The sequence below is a fragment of the Myzus persicae genome, unplaced genomic scaffold (assembly GCF_001856785.1).
Source record: "Myzus persicae strain clone G006 unplaced genomic scaffold, MPER_G0061.0, whole genome shotgun sequence".
Lineage (NCBI taxonomy): Eukaryota > Metazoa > Arthropoda > Insecta > Hemiptera > Aphididae > Myzus > Myzus persicae.
Window position 1 is genome coordinate 17,244 of NW_019100535.1, and position 20,531 is coordinate 37,774.

Here is a 20,531-nt window from a genome sequence, read left to right on the forward strand (position 1 = left end):
TCTTATGAGAATGACTACTTATTGACTAGCAAATAGCAATATTAGTCAACACTGTTATTCGGTTTCAAACATAGTTATTCAATTTTAAGTTTAAGCTATTCGTGTGTTATATGAATATAATATAATATCTACACAGCGTCATCACAGCGTTGCTGAATAAAATATGAACTCAATACGTACGTCTTCTTTTACTAAATATAAACGAATATGACGAACAATTTACCAATCAATAACACAAAGACTGAGAACATACTACAAAACTTTATAACAATATTGCTGTAATGGTAAGTAATAATATTGTGTGAGATTACATTTTCTTAACAAATAAAATAATATACTTTCGTAATGTTTATTTTCGTATTCCTTCTAGTTTCTACATAATTTATTAGCTGTGATTACTTAGAAACAGTGTCGAGAATAGAGAACGAAAATTTTAACTAGTAAAGATACAGATAATTTTATTTAAATTTATCAAGATACAGATGAAAATAAACACATTTTACATAATACCTAGATAAGATAAAAATAATCTAATATGTATCTAGTTAATATTGTAAATAAAACTAATTTTTATTATATTTAAATAACAAAGTTACTTCTTTACCTTGAACATAAAGTAACTAATAGATGATAAGCATCACGCTTATCGCTTTTCATTTAAAACAGATCCAGCTCTCTTCTATGAATGATATAAGACATTTCATTTATAATTTCTTAGTATAATAATATAACAATAATTATTATTATGTGAATAACACGTAGTTTTATTTTCGCTCAGCTTTGACAAAGTTTTTTAGTATTGTTAATCAATTATTTTTGTTCACTTTTTTTAATACAATTTTATAAATATAATATAAGTTATAATATTGTAATACTTGTAACTATATTTACAGCTAACCCAGTGCACTTCGTCGCCTGTTAAAAATATCAACTATTTATGATTCAAATGTTGTATTAATTTCATCATTTAGTACCCAGTATAGTAATGTCAAAACTTTCCGTGATAAAATAATTCCCCTGGATTTACCCCATCGTAATCCCCATTAAAGATTTTTAACACAATCATATAAAATACAGGTCTAAAATTCAATTCAATCATAATAACTATTTTGTATAGCATAGTAGAAGAGTAAAACAAATAATCAATATCTCAATCATCAATACTAAATTGTGTAACCAGTAGCGACCCTAAATTATTCAAAATATATTATTATTATTTGTATTATTTATATAAAGAATCCTAAAATTGCAATAAAAAAAAGGAATAGGTATATTTTGCTAAGTGTTACAGTAGGTTACAAGTGGGTCATTGAAATTGATGGTGTTAAATTTGAATTCAATAATATAAAATCATTGTATATGAAAAACAGCTCTGAACGAAGACGGCCTGACAGCCAATAATATTACTTGATAATTTAGTATATTTGATGATATGATTGTGATTAGAGTAATTTATTTGACTATTGTACTATTATACTATTATACTTTTTATAGTTCTACTACATTTTTATTAGTACTCAGGGCTGTCCCAAAGGTGGGTTTTAGGAGGTGTCCCACCCCCCTAAGCGTACAATATGTATATGTCAGTTGACACATTGATACATTAAGTATTTGAGTTGTGCAGTTGACACTCGGAAAATTATAATTTTTATTGACAGTTTTAAATAATTTTGTATATTATACTACTAAGTCCAAATATATTAATATATTATAATACTTTAATATTGTAATTTATAATAACATGAAGGTAATATAAGTTAATTTTCAGATTGCCAACCGTCTAACACAAATACTATTATAATATTTTAGACTTCAGTACCTATCAATGTATTATATATAATTATAATAGTATATAAATTTGCCTATACATGTATTTCTTCTATTCAACCATTATTCACATTATTTTCTCAACCATTTAGTAAAATCATTATTTCATTGGATAATGTAAAGAAATCTATTTCTTTATTCAAACCAAACAGTGTAGGTGAAAATCTTCTAGATTAAGACTTAGTTCAAACAGAACTAGAAATATTATTTAGTATGTTACAAGAAGATAGAACATTACCATTTAATTCTTTAATGGAAAAAGCAGAAGAAGTAAAGCATATTTTACCATGCGCTAACCAAATTTGTTGTTTAACATTGACTTCTCCTGTAACAGTCGAATCAAACGAAATATCTTTTAGTAAACTAAAATGTATTAAAACACATCTTAGGTCAACAATTTCTGATGAGAGATTAAACTCTTGAATTGTATTGGGAGTAGAAAAAGATATTGTTGACCTTTTGGATATAAATAAAATACCACATCAATGGTTAGTTTTAAAAAATTGACGTATACAAATTTAGTGTTGAGTTTATTATAAATATAATATGCATTATAATATTTATTTGTTGATATAAAAATACAATTTGAATATTATATTATATTATTAAATTATAATATTATAGGTAATATAGTAAATGTATAACAGTCAACAGTGTTATAAATTTTGGAATTGAAAATATTGTATCCTTATACACTTATCAAGATATGATGAAAATATATATATGCATAAGAATTAAGAGATAGTAAAATGAAGAACATAATAAAATATTTAATATGTTGTAATATTGTGTAAAATTTGTCTACTGACTACTATGTAACCTGCAGGTGGCAGGTAGTTGTCGAGCGAAAGGATAAATTTATTTTTTTTGAGTTGTCAAATTATGAATCAAACCACCCCCCAACCCCGCCCACCATGATTTGTCTATCGGGACGGCCCACAGTGGTCTGAAACGTTATTTTAGGCGCTCAAAAGTCCTATTCCAAATTTATCAAAAAAAATTTTAAAAAATGTTAAAACCTTATTATCATATGTTCCTTAGCTCGAATATAAAATTTTACAATCCTACATTTATTTTTACCATGTGTATAATTATTTGAACATGGACAATTGTACGTTTTATACGATTTTTTCGTTATTTTTAATGAAACTTTATTTTTTATTTATCAGGGAAATATAATTTTTTTTTTCATGTTATTTCCTATATGCGTATTAATTATATTAGACAGGTAAAAAAATATTTGTTAAATTTTTTTTTTTACAATCCAAAGTTATTTGGAAATATTTTAAATTTTAAGATTTTTATTTTTTTCTGAAGCGTGTAAATAAAAATTACTCAATTTTACCCAAAATCTGATATGTACATAAAATAAAGAATATTCCCAGGATTTTGAAAATGTTATTTTTTTTGCGTCCATAGGGAGTTATAGCGTACAGAAATTATTTCTGTAAGGTTTATCGTAATATTTGCAACAAAACATGAATTGTGTAGGAAATTTATGAACTTTGGTATTTGAATTCGGTATTTTTATGTCATAAACAGATAAGATAATTTTATGATTACCTACCAATTAAATTATATTGATAATATACATTTGAACGTCTTGTCTTTAGTCATTGTGTAGACTGCAGTAGAAACGACAGTATTTTTAGTAAAATATTACTTACCTATTAAATTAAGTAATTTGTATAGTATAATATAAAATATAAGCTATATTTGATATAATGGATAGTCAATTTGAAGGTAAGAGAATATCTACATATACTTTTAATATTTGTTGGTATATATAATTAAGCTAAGTCGGTTTATATAACGTATTTTCAGTTGATCTCGTAACTAACAATAAGCGTAAAAAATGTATTTTGAATCGTGAACTGTATGAAGTTGTGCGTAATAAATGTTCTATGCAATCTGTGACAACTGTTAGTACAAGACAATTATTGTTTATTTTTATTCAAAATAAATTCAATGGTTTGAAGTGGAACAGTGTTCATATTAAAACAATAGAAAGTGCAATATTAAATTTTTCTTTAGCATTATCAAAAAAATGGACAAAAGCTTGCCGGAATAATAATAAATTTAATAAAATTCATACTGAATGGCTTGATTCATACTTCAAAATACCTAATCAAAATAATAATAATGTTTCAACGTCGTTAAACATTGGTAGACCTATTAAAAATTTTAACGAATGTGCAGATAGTTCTAAAAGACGAAAAAATAATATTTCGATAGCTAATTCTACTATGACGACTCCTGAAATACATTACGCTTCACAAAATAAATTTTCAATGGCTGGACAGCGAAATATGGCCCAACTTTTTAAAGAGGTAACATCATCTGATAAAGCTTCAGATCTTTTGAAGTCTCACGCCAAATTAAACTCTTCAAAAATCATAGCACTTACGGCTGATGAAGCGTTGGCATTTTTTATTGAAAATGATTTAACGAAAAATCAATATTTGAATATAAGATTAACAGAGAAACAACATAATGCTGATATCTATCCACCATACGATACAATTATTGCAGCAAAATCATTGTGTTATCCTGAAAATTGTATAGTATCTGAAACTTTTTGTGAAATAAAACTGCAGGATCTTCTTAACCACACCTCAAAAAGAATATTTGAAATTCCCTCAATAAATTTTAATGAAAATTATTTAAAAGAATTTGAAATTATTTATAAATGGGGTTGTGATGGAAGTAATGGACAGTCACTATATAAACAACTGTATCGTGATTCAAACGAATGCTCTGACAGCGATTTATTTCTTTTTTCAATTGTTCCTCTCCAGTTGCACTCTTTTAATGAAAACAATGAAAAACATATAATATGGAAAAATAGAAGAACTTCTTCTACACGGTTTTGTAGACCAATCAAGTTTAAATTTCAAAAAGAAACGAAGGTTACTACATTACATGAAGTAAATGGTATTGAAGACCAAATACAAAATTTGTTGGCTTCACACATAATATTTAATGGTAAAGAAGTAAAAGTTAAGCATACTTTATTATTTACAATGGTTGACGGAAAGGTAAATGAGTTATATAATAGTATATATATTTTTAAAATATGAAATATTTATTTAAAATCATTATTTACTTGTGATATTATCATAAAGGTATGTAACTCCATGACAGACACCTCAAGTCAAAAATGTTACATTTGTGGTTCTTCTCCAAAAGACATGAATAATATTGAACAAGTAAAAAAAAGATTAATTAACCACGAATCGTTGAGATTTGGACTGTCCACACTACATGCATGGATACGATTCTTTGAATGCTTGTTACACGTTTCATATCGTTTGGAATGTAAGACTTGGCAAGTATGTAAGATTGTTATAATATGCAAAATATATTTAATCAATAATTATATTAAACATTAAAAATTATATTTTAGGTTAGAACACCAGTACAAAAGCTAAGTTCTGCACAACGAAAAAAAAACATTCAAGAACGTTTTCGCACAGAAATGGGTTTATTGGTTGATGTTGTGCTACAAGGTAAAAACGAACTAATATTAATTTGGTGAAATATGAATTATGTACCGCAGATTTATTTACTCTGACAAATATATTTTCAGGGAAAGGAAATACAAACGATGGTAACACGGCAAGAAGATTTTTTAAAAACCCAGAAAAGAGCGCAGAAATAACTGGAATTGATTTTACATTACTCCAACGTTTTGGGAACATATTATCTGTAATTGCTAGTGGACGTAAAATTAATCCAATTACGTTTGATGAATATGCTTTGGCCACGGCTACATTGTTTGTACAACTTTATCCTTGGTACTATATGCCGGCAAGTGTACACAAAATACTTATTCATGGAGCTGACGTTATAAAATTCGCCATTTTGCCTATTGGTAAACATTTTTTTTTTATATACCTACTAAAATAATATTTTTATATATTTATTTTTTGCAGGACAACTTTCTGAAGAAGCCCAAGAAGCTAGAAATAAAGATTACAAACGAATAAGGCAAAATCATACAAGAAAAAATAGTAGATTAAATACCAATAAAGATTTAATACACATGCTACTCGTCTCATCAGATCCATACATATCGTCCATTAGAGAACTGCCGAATAAATGTCGATTTACATTCAGTGATGATTTACAAAACTTATTTATGTTTCCTGAGTACTCAGATAAAAGTACAAATGCATTAAATTCGTCGTTTTCAGAAATGGAAATAAACGAAAATGAATAAACATATGATATTAATAATTATAATTTTCTTTTTTAAAATTTCAAAAATAAATTATATAGATACGTGACATAAATTTACCTATTTAATAATTTAAAAATATAAATGTACAACATATTACATAGGTAAATAAGTAAGATAGATACACTTCATTTATATATTTTGAAATATTATGTACATGTATGACGTGTGGACGAAAAATAAGAAATATAAAAAAATTCATGTTTTGTTGCAAATATTACGATAAACCTTACAGAAATAATTTCTGTACGCTATAACTCCCTATGGACGCAAAAAAAAAATAACATTTTCAAAATCCTGGGAATATTCTTTATTTTATGTACATATCAGATTTTGGATAAAATTGAGTAATTTTTATTTACACGCTTCAGAAAAAAATAAAAATCTTAAAATTTAAAATATTTCCAAATAACTTTGGATTGTAAAAAAAAAAATTTAATAAATATTTTTTTACCTGTCTAATATAATTAATACGCATATAGGAAATAACATAAAAAAAAAAATTCAAAAAAAAAATTATATTTCCCTGATAAATAAAAAAATAAAGTTTCATTAAAAATAACGAAAAAATCGTATAAAACGTACAATTGTCCATGTTCAAATAATTATACACATGGTAAAAATAAATGTAGGATTGTAAAATTTTATATTCGAGCTAAGGAACATATGATAATAAGGTTTTAACATTTTTTTAAATTTTTTTTGATAAATTTGGAATAGGACTTTTGAACGCCTAAAATAACGTTTCAGACCACTGTGCGGCCCTGTTAGTACTACCGTTATTTTACAGACTTGGTTTAAATTCATTATTGCCAAAAAAATTAAGTTTGAAAATTCGTTGTGTGTATAAAATCTAATTATATTTTTAAGTACCCACGAATAATATTTTTAAATTACAACAAAATAACACAAATCATTATACTTGATTATTTAATGTGTTATTTTGTCCTAATTTGATCATAAAATAACTATTGTAAAAAGCTGTGTTGATATATTTTTTTAGATTTTCAGTTACTGCTTGTGAAAAACTTTTTTTTTAATTTTTCGATCCTTAGCTATAAAAGTTGAGAATTTTATAAATATTTCAATACAAAATGATTTGTAAATTATCAATTTGATACATTTTTCAAAAATTGAACTTTAAATGCTTATTAAACAAAATTGTGCTTAGCATTTTAAATATTCTTAAGTTGATATTGTAAAATTATATCAGAAGCCTTGTATTAAATATTCAAGCTTTTTGATCAAACAAATAAAATTGTATTGATATTTATAGAAAACCAAACTAAAAAAACTAACAGCTCAACACAAATCAAAATATTTCGAAAATTTTATCAAGTTTATGAATTGATGAAAAAAAAAATATGGTGTACATTTCAAATACCTAATTATTTACCCAAATAGACTATAAATAAACCCAGTTATTCGTTTTTGAGTTAGGTACATGAAGAAAAAAATCGATTTTGTGTAAAAATTCCTGTTTTCCTTATTTTTTTTCTTTTCTTGATGATTTTAAAAACCGTTTTGAACATTTTCAATTATGACCTCTCAAAAGTAATAACTATATTTAATTTTCAATCAGAAAATATACTGAAGTTGAACATTTTTATGCAGCATTTTTAGTGCAACTAAAAGGTGATGACACTCAAAGAAAAAAAATCGTAAAATCAGTACTTTCATCGCTCCGCCAAAAAACTCTAAAATATACAGGTAATTTTACTAATTTTGACATAGTGTTTCTTTCCTAATATATTATTATATGAAACACTATAATAGTATAATACATTTCAGGAAACTGAATACCATTCACTTACGTCTGGTTTCGTAAGCTTTAACCATATGTTGTAGTTGTATAGATGTATAAAGTTATTCCCATTTAACGTCAAAATCACCAGTTGGATTTTTAAGTGAACGAAATAGTTAAATATTATAATACAGTAGTAAAATATAGATGCACGAGAAAAACTTTTATGTCGCGCTTTTGTGAAATTCAATGTTGTAATAATAAACTTAAATAATAAATATTTACTATATCAGTAACTTTTGTGCATGTCTAGGTATTATACAATATTATTTAACTGTATGTATATTTTAAATCGATATTCAACAGATTTCATAACAAACAAGTTATTTCCCGTGGCTTTACTTGCATAGCAGTATAACTATAATCATAAATAACTATAAGTTATTACCTACTAATATATAATCCAAAAAAGAAGCCTACTTAGGTACTCTCTCAAGCTTTATCGCCATACTAAATTTGATTAAAATTGCCTTAGCATTTCCGCCGTGGAATTGTGGAAAGGTAATAGACAGAGATACTTTATTACTTTCACATTTACAAATTATTATAATAGGATAAGATAAATATAAAAACCCATGTCACTTATCAATTTTAATTGATATAGGTAATCAATAATTTTACATTGGTAATATTCAATTTTATTATAATAGTCAACTCCTATTTTCCAACTCCATTGTTATCTCCCATACCTACTGTGCTAACCTTAAATCATTATAAATTATAGACTGCTTAATGTAAACTCTCGTATATTTATCCAACCCTCAAGTGTAAATAAGTGACGACTATAGTAGTATAGTCGCACATACGTAGATGGCACGATTCACCCGGAGACTCGTCGCTTGAGTGTGCGTCAAATTGTGAACCCGGGCAAGATATGGGAATGGCTCCACCCATAGAATACGATCGAAGGTGCTAAATCATAGCTCTGTCTTCTTTGTCGGTCGACTTCTTCTCTCTTCATACCAGCAGAAGCGCAGACGCACATTACTTTAATTAAAAAATCAATATAGCTAAAGGGACATCGTACGACGTCGTACGTTTCTCACATTTCATTTTTCCAACCAGAACAATTTGCTTACGACTAAAGATTTATTGTATTTAATTAATTTTTGTTGAATATTCACATTCAAGGAAGCTTTTATTGCCCGTGAAAAGGATTATTGAACTGAACGTGATCAATTTGTTGAAAAAGACAGAACTCGTAAAATTACTATATTCCTATATCTGGTAAGTCTTGTACTTGTTGATACCTAAAGTGTGCAGGATTACATTGGGGAAATTACTCGTTACTCGTCGTCAAGTTTATTCTCTGTTACCAAACTCGCTCCATTTAATAGGCAATTAGAAAAGCGAATTGTAATGCTTGGTCAAAAAGCTTGACAACTTTTAATGAAAATTTAAATGTTATTCATAATTAGTTGTTCCTAGAACAAATTACATTTAAAAAAAATTAATTTTAATAAGCTGTGGAACTTTTCAAGTTTAAATTCTAACAAAATTCTTAAAAAATTTTAAAATGTTAGAATAATTATATTCCATTAAGTTTAAAATTCATACTGCAGTTTTCAATTTAGTAACTGCTATTTTGCTTTCAATTTTTTTTCTGTACTTATTAAAGTATGTAGTATGTTGAACGGATTTTCGACAAAAAAAATCACATAAACATAGGGCAAATGGCTAAATCAGTGAGAATAGGTGGTTTTATTCAGGAACAAGCCTTCTATGGGAGCCGGGCTGAAGGAAATTGGTAATATTGACAAATTTGATAAAAAAATTTTCAGTTGGTCAAAAAACTTGAAAATGTAATTCAAGGTCCCTTATTGTTAGTCTATCTTCAAAAAAAAAAAAAATATATTTACTAGGAAGTCGAATTACATTTTTATCAGCGTTTGAAGTTCAAATTTTTACAAAATTGAATTTTCACTTTCATTGAGTTATTTTCTTATTTTTATAAGTAAATTAAGTTTTATTTTTTCAGTTATTCCAGCTCTGGAATCATATATTTAATTATATGTTTGTTATGCACTAACAAACAAAATTTAATTTAATTAATAAGAAATTTGAAAACCTGGAATACTGAGACTAAATTGTTATATTAGATTATTACTATTTTCGTTATCGGCTTGATTCTTAAATGTATTAAACACGTTTGTAGATTGTCAGTATCCACGTAGACTCTACGTCGTAAAGCGTTCGTTTTCTATATAAAAACGTTTTGTCTGACAATAGAGTCAGTTTCACTACTGCAAATCTTGCAAAATACACTGTAGTTAATTATTTTAGATTTTAAGCGGAGCGATGAATGTATTGATTTTACAATAATGTATGTTTTTATATTCATTTTTTTTTTTTAAGTCTATCGTCGCGGTTTCTTGCAGTAAAAAAACTTTGATTTTCTCCAATATCAGCTTTTCTGGTAGGAAAGTGAATCTAGTTGGTGCATTCGGGAGGTCAAAATTTAAAATTTCCAATAGTTTTCAAAAGCAACAGGAAAAACAAACAGAAAAATGAAGGGAAAATGGGGAAGTTTTTCGAAAAAATCGATTTTGGATTTTAGTGGAACTCTAACAAAAATGAACGCAGATAAATGCAATTTTCACTGAATATTTATGTAAGAATTTTCTATACACCATAAAAAATTCGAAATATTTTGATTTTGGTTAAACTTTAGCCCAAGTCGATAAAAAAATGTTCACTTCGTCAAAAAACTTGAAAACGTAATACAACGCTCCTTGTAAGCTGTTGTTAGTGGAAATCAAAAAAAAAGTTGAGCATAAATCCACAATAATTTTTTATGAGAGTTTAAACTTAGAATTTTGACAAAATTCGTAAAAAATGATGAAAATTAGCAAATTATATTTAGTTAAAAATGTATAAAAATGTTTCTATTTCTGTCTAAGATTTAAAAATTGTATACAAGATTCCTTGAATTCCTAATTCATGTTAATTTTTAGTCATGCTTTTTTGTACTATTTAGAAAAATAAATATGCTTAATTTTTGCTTTTTTTTTACAAAATCTTGTACTTTTTTTATTATTTATTATGCTTTTAAATCCGAGCCCTAGTCATTATTTATCAGTTATCTATATAGTATAAATACGTAAACGATATTATACAATAACTGGGTATATACATTATTAGATGATTTTATGTTAAGGTACCAATATAAGTCTACATTAATATATTATAGTATAATATCACAAACAATATAGGTCGATACCTATAATTTATTAATGATCATAGAAGTTGATTTTTAGATTTTGAGCGTAATAATAAAAGTTTATTTTAATTTTATTTTTAGTTTATATTTAATTATTTGACAATTACGTTATTTTTTGAGTGTGTAACTTGTTCCGAATAATTATCATAATAATTGGGGAAAACAAAAAAAAATAAGATAAAACAGGAATTTAAGAAAAAAGTCAATTTACTATAAAATCTATTTTATTATTATGCTGTAATTAAAAAAAGGGTAGACATTTGAAATTGTACTAGTTGTTTATTTAAAAATGTTCTAAACATTTATAGCTATCATTTTTGAAATTTTTTGTAATTTTTAAAGCTGTTTATAAACATTTAAAATGTATGTTAGGTATATTCTATAAACGTTTATAAAAAAAATTATACGTAGGTTACTCATATGATGTTTGTAGTGTAATTCAAGAAAAAATTGAGTGTTAGTCTATTATAATTTTTTTATGATCGTTTAAAGTTAGAACTGCTACGAAATTCGTCAAAAAGCGAAAATTTCCAAACTATTTTGTAAATAAAACATTCATATATTTTTTAATATTCGTACTTATAACGTTTGCAAATGTAATAAACTATACAAGGTTCTTGAAAAGTGTTGGGTTTTATTATTATTTTATTATTATTTTAAGTTCGTTTAATTTTCTTACATAATAACGTATAAAAAAAACTTAAAAATTTGTTATTTTTTACAAAAAAAAAGTAAAATAAAATAGTTTACAATATAATTATAATTTAATGCCTTGGTGGTTATTAAAAATACTTGATGAATATTTTATTTTATTTATATGGATCAAATATTTGTTGTAGGTACTCGTTGATTGTGTGATCTAAACGTTGTTTGTTATTTAAGGCGAAGGAGCACTGCGACCGACCGCCAAAATCTGATAGTCTCTATGGACCATGACTAATAGTTACGTACACGCAAAACGTAAAAGTGCAATATGCATGTGTAATATTCATATAAATAACTGATAATAGAAAAAAAATAATTTTCTCTATAATTTTTAGTGACATTAGGAATTTAAAATGCAGTTATCATATTCAGTCATTTTTTCTTTTACATAAATTAATAACATAACATATTTTGACACAAATTTGATTTTTTATAAATTTGAAAAAAAAAATCTTATGATAATAATATCATCGCTTTAATACCTCAATGTATTAGAGTTCAAACTTAAAATATAACATAATATGTAAAAAAAAAATAAAACTCAGACTTGTTATAAATTAATATAGTAGGTACTCCACATTTGTAGTTATAAAAAAATTAATTGACAATATTATTAAAAATGTAAGCTATTCATAAAAAAAAGTTAATAACTCAAAATAAATAATTTGTATCTTTAGACTTAGAAAATAACATATTATTTAACATATTATTATTATTATTATATTATGTAAATAAAAAAATTAATAAAACTAAAACTTGTAAAATTTAACATATAGTTATTTAATTTTACAATTAAAAATGTTACCTACTCATAAAAAAGGTAAATAATTAAAATCTATTCATCATCTGATGAACTTGCATTTAAGTTAGCAACTGTTTGTTTCGACTTAGTTTTGAGTCCATGGTAAAATGGATGATACAATGGATCTATCAATGGTAGGAGACTAAGATCTTTCTTTTTCTCTGAATCAATCGGATTTGGTTTATTGTAAGTCTGTGGAATTACCAGTTGAAATGCACTTATAGACTCTCTTCCAGCTCTTGTTTTACCAGTTGTTTTTTTTAAATCTAATATGTGGAATGGGGCATCAGGGTCTAGTGTAGTTTTGAATTGAATAGTGCCCAAATTCTTATCATATCTTAACCGTGTAATTTTCAGCCAATTAACTTTTTCTTTATTAACATCTAAGTTTCTTTTAATAAAAGTACTTGATAACAGAGCTGAAAATGTTTTGAAATTGTCTATTTCCATTTAAACCACTTTAAGAGGTATTTTACCTCTGACATGTCTTACAAAATTGTACCAGTCTATGGGTATGGATATTTCAGAATCGGAAAGTTTTTTAGCTTTTCCTATTCTTGCATGGTCAGTATCACATTCTAGGTGTGTATGACCTGGGACAAGGAATTTTTGATCTATTATCTCCAAAAAGGGATGATTTTGAATAGCCAACATAAACATAATTGCTACATTTATGTTACGATTTTGTCCAGCACAAGTATCAGAATATGTTACCAAATGAGTAGTCGAATTAGGTATTTTTTCTAAAACATATTTATATAAAATTGAAGCAATTTGATATGATTCACGTCCAGCCAACGCTTCGTGCCACACATAACAATATGTTTCTTTAAGTCCAATATCTCGTATAGTTTCATTATAAGTCCAAAGTTGACGTTTGTAGAAAACTAAATTTGTTTTCAAATCTGGAGTGGGCAGACATTGCTGCAAATCAAAAACGATAACTTTAAGAGTAGGAATTGTACTTAATAGTTTTTTATCTTCTTGTTTTGCATTATATGCTGCATCTACCATATCTTTGTGATTTTGATTCATGGTATTTAATAGTTGTATTTCTTCACCACTAGCATGTTTTGATTTAATATTGTATTCATCACAAGTTTTACAAGTATCAACAGATGGTAGTTTAAACTTAAGTCCTGTCTCTGCAAAAATACTTCTATACAGCCAATTTGATGGATAACTTTCACCATTTTTAGAACATTGTTCTTTGTACAGATCAAACATTTTTTGAATGTTTAAATTTTGCGATAAATATAAACGACTAGTATTTTTTCTTGAATCATGGCTTTCAAAAGAAGGAAAACTTTGAATATGGTTCAAAATTTTTACTCTTTCTTCCTGTTGAAAATTTTGTGATTTACCTTCCCCGGATTTAGGTGAAATTCCTGTTTTAGATTTTTTTTTTTTATTAATGATCACATATAGTCTTCCACGCCCTATACCATAAACGTTTTGGAACATTTTTTTGCACACATTCGACATTTTACCATTTCCTTGTAAATTATACATGACAGTTATAAGCCTATTATGGGTAGTTCTAGGAGTTGATTTTCTGATGAAAATCCCTCTTCTTTTCTTCTATTTAAATGCCATCCATTAATGTTTGATCTTGTGCTCCTAAGTTTCCTAACATGTAGAACTCTTCAAATATTAATTTTTGAATATCTTCAGGGCAAAAATTAAAACAATTCTTTTTACAACACAATATGATTGCACTAAATATTTTTTTTGGCTTCTGTTTTACATTTCTGTCTTCATATATTCTTGACCAAGATATTTACAATTACTCATAAAATTACGTTTACCTTTTTTGTATCGTTTATTCTTACTGCATACAACATGATCAATTTCATCACCATCATCATGCATAATATTTTGGTTGTTTGTAGTTGACTCATTTCTTTGTAATAATAAGCTGTTACTGTTGGGAATGTTTTCAATCACACCTGCTACTTGATATGATGTAGATGGTTGGTTAGTCAAATCAATTGTATCTGTTGACATTAAATATTTAATTAGTTAATAAATTGTATTATTTATATTCTCGAACCATGTTGAAATTGTACATTACCTAAAGGGTAATTACATGATACCTCATCAAAACTTCTCTTCATTCGTAAAATATGACAGTTTTCTACTTGCACTTATATATTTTACTTCAGCTTGAATATTTTTAGTAGAATCAAGATTTTGAGATGACTCAGTTATTTTCTCATTACTTTTAGATAAAGAATCTAAATTAGAAATATAATTTCTTTGTTTATAATATTACTTAAGTAGATTGTATGTACATTGTACTTGTGTAGGAAATGTATATTATACTATATAGAATATGTTAATTACCAAACAAATCGATGGATGCCTCTATACAGTCTGGACTATTATTGCTACACAGTTCCATAGTTTTCTGTTTTATGTAGAATGGATTATAGGTTTGGTCAGCATCTGAGTCATCAAATATTGATGATGATGAATTTTCTATCCATATAAAATAATTAATGTGGTGCTTAGTATTATTTTTACTAATAATAGAAAGGTAATATTTAATAACATACTACTTAAGACTTCATCTCCTGGGTCTTGTATTACATGTGCTGATGTGTTTGGTATAGGACGTAAGCCATAGGATTTTTCTAAAAAAAATTAAAAATATAATAGGCACCTAGGAATCAAATTTTTCTATAATACCTTAATGTATTAAAGAGGTTATAGTAAATTAAAATATTGAGACATAACATTATGATTAACATACTTATAATATCATATTCATTTTTGGTGTCTTGGTAAGGAAATTGCAATGGCAAATCTTTACTACTAAGTACATCAGTATTTACAATTCTGAAATCTGTGTGAAAAAACAAAAAGGAGTAACTTAAGTACAATAAAAATATATTAAATCTTTATCCCTAAATTCAACAATTATATTGACTAATAATATTATTATTCTGCATGTATAATATTGTTAATTTGTTATACTTTATATTAGTCTTATGAATTTAGAAAGGCCAAAGGCACTACCTATACAAATAATGATAAATTTGAACTTAAAGGATAATATATTATTTCATTAGTTTATATAAAATAAAACAGATATAATTATACTAACACTCACTATTATTACTGTTATTTGATATTTTCTGGTGAATAGTATTATTCTGCAATTTCAATAATTCTATAACAAGAATAATAAATTAATAGTATTTAATTTCAAGATGTTAAATTCAATTAATAAGAACTATATAATATGGCACATAAAACAAATGAATAATTATTATTAAAAACATGGTTTTAAATTTTATAATAATACACCTACCTTCATTTGCATGAAAACTTTGTGAATCTTTAGCTAAAGCTAAAGTCAGTAACTTCTTACTTCTCGACATTTTATTTAAAATAATACTTTTGCTATAACCATGAACAGTAAACACCAAACAAGTCTTTTCACAAACTTACAAATAATATTTGATACTTGACAAGTAATTACGTTAAAATATAATAATGTATTATTATTATTATAACAACATTAACAACTGAATACTGATGTCTGATAATAATGAATAAATATTATAATTGTATTGTTATACGTAAGAATATTAATTTTCATGTTTACACACATGAATACATGATAACGGTTAATCCTAATTTAAATGAGCAAAAACAAAGCAAAAGGTAGAGGGTAAATATTATTATTGTGAAAATCATGATACCAATAATAAAAATAGCTAGTGTCAAATAATGATAAGTGTTATAAATAGAAATGGACAAAATATGATAACCGTCGAAAATAAGTACTTATCAGGTTTTGGCCAAATAAAAAAAAACATCAACTATGATAAGTGAAATACCATATAATGCCACAAAATAATTTATCATCTTATGAAAGATAATCATTTATAATTGTTGTTATAACTTCTTTGATATTAGAGCTACAGATATCATATGGAAAATAAAATATAGAACATAAGCAACATTTAAAATACATAATCTCAAAATCGAATTTTTGTACCTATCATGTTTTGGCTCTCAACCACAGAATTTAAAGATAACTTTATCACAGGTTATGTGTTTGTTACCAAACAACCCGTAGATGGTTTAAGAATCACTATTAAATCAACTATACGTAGTTAATAGTTGAGCAGCTTGATGTGTATTACATAATATGGTGCCAGTAATTTATTTGCAACAACATTTACCAATTAATTAAAAACAAATTATTGTAAATATTAACACGACTAAATTGAGTTTTCTACTAGTTTAACCCATTGTAAATTATAAGGATAATAATCTTTAGTAGTAATAATATTGCCTTACTTTTTAAAACTCTAATATAGCAATATACCTTGTAATAGAATAATTTGAATCGTTTTATAGAATGTTTCTATACAATGATTAAAACCATCATTTTTAATATCTTCAACGCATGTTCTATCATATTTTTATTAAAAGGGGTTGTCCTATTATAATATGTTTTATGTACTTTTTATTCGTTTACAGGACGTCCAAGCCGTTTTCTGATCTTGAATTTTTTGTGACAAACAACCACGATCATGGATAACGAAGAAAGAACGTACGCCGTGTTCAGTCTGGCGATAACGGCGTATCATGCAAGTAACGATGTACAGCGAAAAACGTACCACAGGTTTGAAGTGCCGCACTTGGAATTGCGTGAATGTTGCATGTCACTGTTCGAAATCGTTGATCTAAACACGGAAAGCGGTAATTTTGACCCTCGGGGTGACAGGATTTCCGTGTTTGCCAAAGTGGTGAGGGCCGATAATGATCGTATGGACAGGTTCAATAACATATGTGCCATGGCCTCGCATTATGGGCACATACATTGTCTGAGGGTCGCCCACGAGATGGGCTGCCCTTGGGATGTGACGACCTGCAACAATGCGGCTCAAGGGGGACACCTGGAGTGTCTAGTTTACGCGCACGAGATGGACTGCTCCTGGGACGCAACAACGTGTATGAACGCGGCCCACTCGGGACACTTGGAGTGCATAGTATACGCACACAGTAATGGGTGTTTATGGGACGAGCAGACATGCAGCATGGCAGCGGGCAACGGTCACCTCGAAGTACTTGAGTACGCGCGAGAGAACGGATGTCCATGGGACGGGACTACATGCAATGAAGCAGCAAAAGGTGGTCAAATCAAATGTCTTGCATACTCACACATTAACGAATGTCCATGGGATGAACAGACATGTAGCTTGGCGGCAGGCTGTGGCCACGTCGGGGTACTCGAATACATGTATGAAAATGGTTGTCCACGAGACAAAACAGCGTGCTCTAAGGCTGCTCAGTACGGCCGACTGGGTTGCCTTGCGTACCTGCACAGTACTGAGTGCCCCTGGGACGACGATACTCCCCGTTCGGCCGCGGAAGGTGGCCACTTAGACTGCTTGATATACGCACGGAACAACGGGTGCGAGTGGACCGAATCAACTTGTTCAGCGGCTGCAGAGATGGGCCAGTTGGAGTGCCTAATATACGCACACGAACAAGGATGTCCTTGGAATGAAGATACATGTGCCATGGCAGCGAAGGGTGGCCATATTGACTGCTTGGCATACGCACACAATAATGGATGTCCATGGGATGAACAGACGTGCAGCGTGGCGGCGGGAAGTGGCCAGCTTGGGGTACTCGTGTACGCCCGAGAGAACAACTGCCCATGGGACGAATCAGTGTGTGCCGAGGCAGCAAAGGGTGGCCGAATTGACTGTCTGGTATACGCTCGCAATAATGGATGTCCGTGGGACGAACGGACGTGCAGCATGGCGGCGGGAAGCGGTGAAATCTGGATACTGTTGTATGCGCGACAGAATGGCTGCCCATGGGATAGAACAGCGTGCTCCGAGGCAGCGTTGAATGGCAGGCTGGACTGCCTTGTGTTCTTGGACAGGAATGGTTGTCCTTGGGACTATCGTACGACTCAATCGGCTGCGGCTGGTGGACATCTTGAATGCCTAGCGTATGCGTGGGACAACGGATGTGAGTGGGACTCGTCTACATGCTCAATGGCTGCGAGACGTGGGCACATTGATTGCCTGGCATACGCTCACATAAATGAATGCCCGTGGGACGAGCGGACAAGCAGCTATGCCGCGGCCAGTGGCCACATCAGGATACTCGAGTACTTGCGAGAAAACGAATGTCCTTGGGATGAGACAACGTGCTCAGAGGCAGCGATATACGGTAGACTAGAGTGCCTTGTTTACCTTCACAGTCACAACTGTCCATGGGATGACAATACTCCGGCGTCGGCCGCAGCTGGGGGACACATAAATTGCCTAATATACGCGCGGGAAAATGGCTGTGAGTGGACCGAAACAACGTGCGCCGCAGCGGCACAGGAGGGCCACATGGACTGCCTTGTTTATGCGCATGGTAATGGGTGTTTGTGGGACGAGCAAACGTTCAGCATGGCTGCGGCTAACGGCCACCTCAAGGTACTCGAATACGCGCGAGAAAACGGATGTCCCTGGGATGAAACGGTTTGCTCCGAGGCCGCAGTCAACGGCATGCTGGACTGCCTTGTGTTCCTGCACAGAAACGGATGTCCCTGGGACGCGGATACGCCTCGATCAGCCGCGGCCGGTGGACACTTGGATTGCCTAACCTACGCACACGAGCAAGGGTGCCCGTGGGACTCGTCCACCTGCTCCGACGCTGCGAAGAGTGGACATATCGATTGTCTGCGGTATGCGCACGAGCACGGATGCCCTTGGAATCAAGTAACTTGCGCTGACGCAGCAGAGAGCGGCAACCTTGAGTGTCTCAGGTATGCTCATGAAAATGGGTGCCCTTGGGATAGTACGACGTACAGCAATGCAATGAATTTGGCGGATCTTGGAGACTCAGCGTGTTTGAATTACTTCCTTCAGAACTCAAGTTTTTTAATTTGATTATTATATATTTTGTGCTCATTGCTCGATATTATTTTATTCTGCAAATTCTTCGTGCATTAAATGTGTGTGTTTTTTTTACTACTTATATACAGTACCTAACATCATCAGAACGTACAATGAGTATTTTATTATATATTATAATCTGGTGTTACCGCCTCTAAAGCAGAAGTGTAAAAAAGACCAACTAACCTTGAGTTTCACTTACCATAATATATACATTATAATCCATATGAAATTATGTACTAGCATTAGCAATAATTTTTAACTACCAAAGAAACATTTGTAACCTAATAATAAACTAATCTACCCACATCCAATCAAGACAAAGTTTCAAAGTTCTTATATGGCTGTGTTCCCTTGACTTTCAATTAAAATATTCGGAGTCTTGTAAAAATAAATTATTACCACCAAAATCTTATTTTATTTTAAATAATATTCCACTACGCATATGACTGATACTAATTTGGAACAAACAATGTTTTCGAAATGTATTTATCGACAACATTGTTCATTAATAATTAATATGGAACAATAACAAAAAAAGTTTCATATATTAGCTGGTACTTAAATTATTTTAAGTAAAAGTAGTTTTTAGATTAAGCTTAACTTTAGTTTTATAAATACAATATATTAAGAAAAGATACATACTACTACCTAAACTTTTACAAACATTTTTTACACAACACTGCAATAATATCAAACAAATATTGTAGTAGGGGTCACTGTAATTTATTAGAAGATGCTAAAATAGTTCAGAAGAATCATATAAATAACAATTACTATATCTACGATTCTTTATCCTAGTACCTAAACTTTTTTCCTTAAAATTGGTTTTTGGGGAAGAACGAAAGTGTATTATTAATACATTATATAATAACTATTATAGCATTATAATAAACTATACCTTCACAGTTTTAGAAAAAGTTCAAATAAATAATAGCTGCTATATAGGAATTAAATTTCATTTAATTTTTACTTAACAAATAGTATTTGCTTAAGTGTGTTTACATGTC

General features: G+C 29.1%; 2 protein-coding genes across 3 annotated transcripts; both read left to right on the forward strand.

Moving 5' to 3' along the window:
• Positions 1-19,907, forward strand: LOC111031186. Of its 2 annotated transcripts, none has more exons than XM_022311025.1 (2): positions 1-284; positions 17,096-19,907. In XM_022311025.1, the coding sequence occupies exon 2, from the start codon at positions 17,149-17,151 to the stop codon at positions 19,513-19,515; it is 2,367 nt and encodes a 788-aa protein (XP_022166717.1). In that variant the 5' UTR covers positions 1-284; positions 17,096-17,148; the 3' UTR covers positions 19,516-19,907. The 2 variants fall into 2 exon arrangements, with proteins under 2 accessions (XP_022166717.1, XP_022166726.1); XM_022311034.1 differs by lacking the exon at positions 1-284 and adding an exon at positions 7,699-7,777.
• Positions 4,992-6,049, forward strand: LOC111031177. The gene is made up of 3 exons (XM_022311012.1): positions 4,992-5,336; positions 5,417-5,701; positions 5,763-6,049. Exons 1-3 carry the CDS (start codon positions 5,306-5,308, stop codon positions 6,047-6,049), a joined length of 603 nt encoding a protein of 200 aa, XP_022166704.1. The 5' UTR covers positions 4,992-5,305.
• Positions 19,908-20,531: the final 624 nt, after the last annotated feature.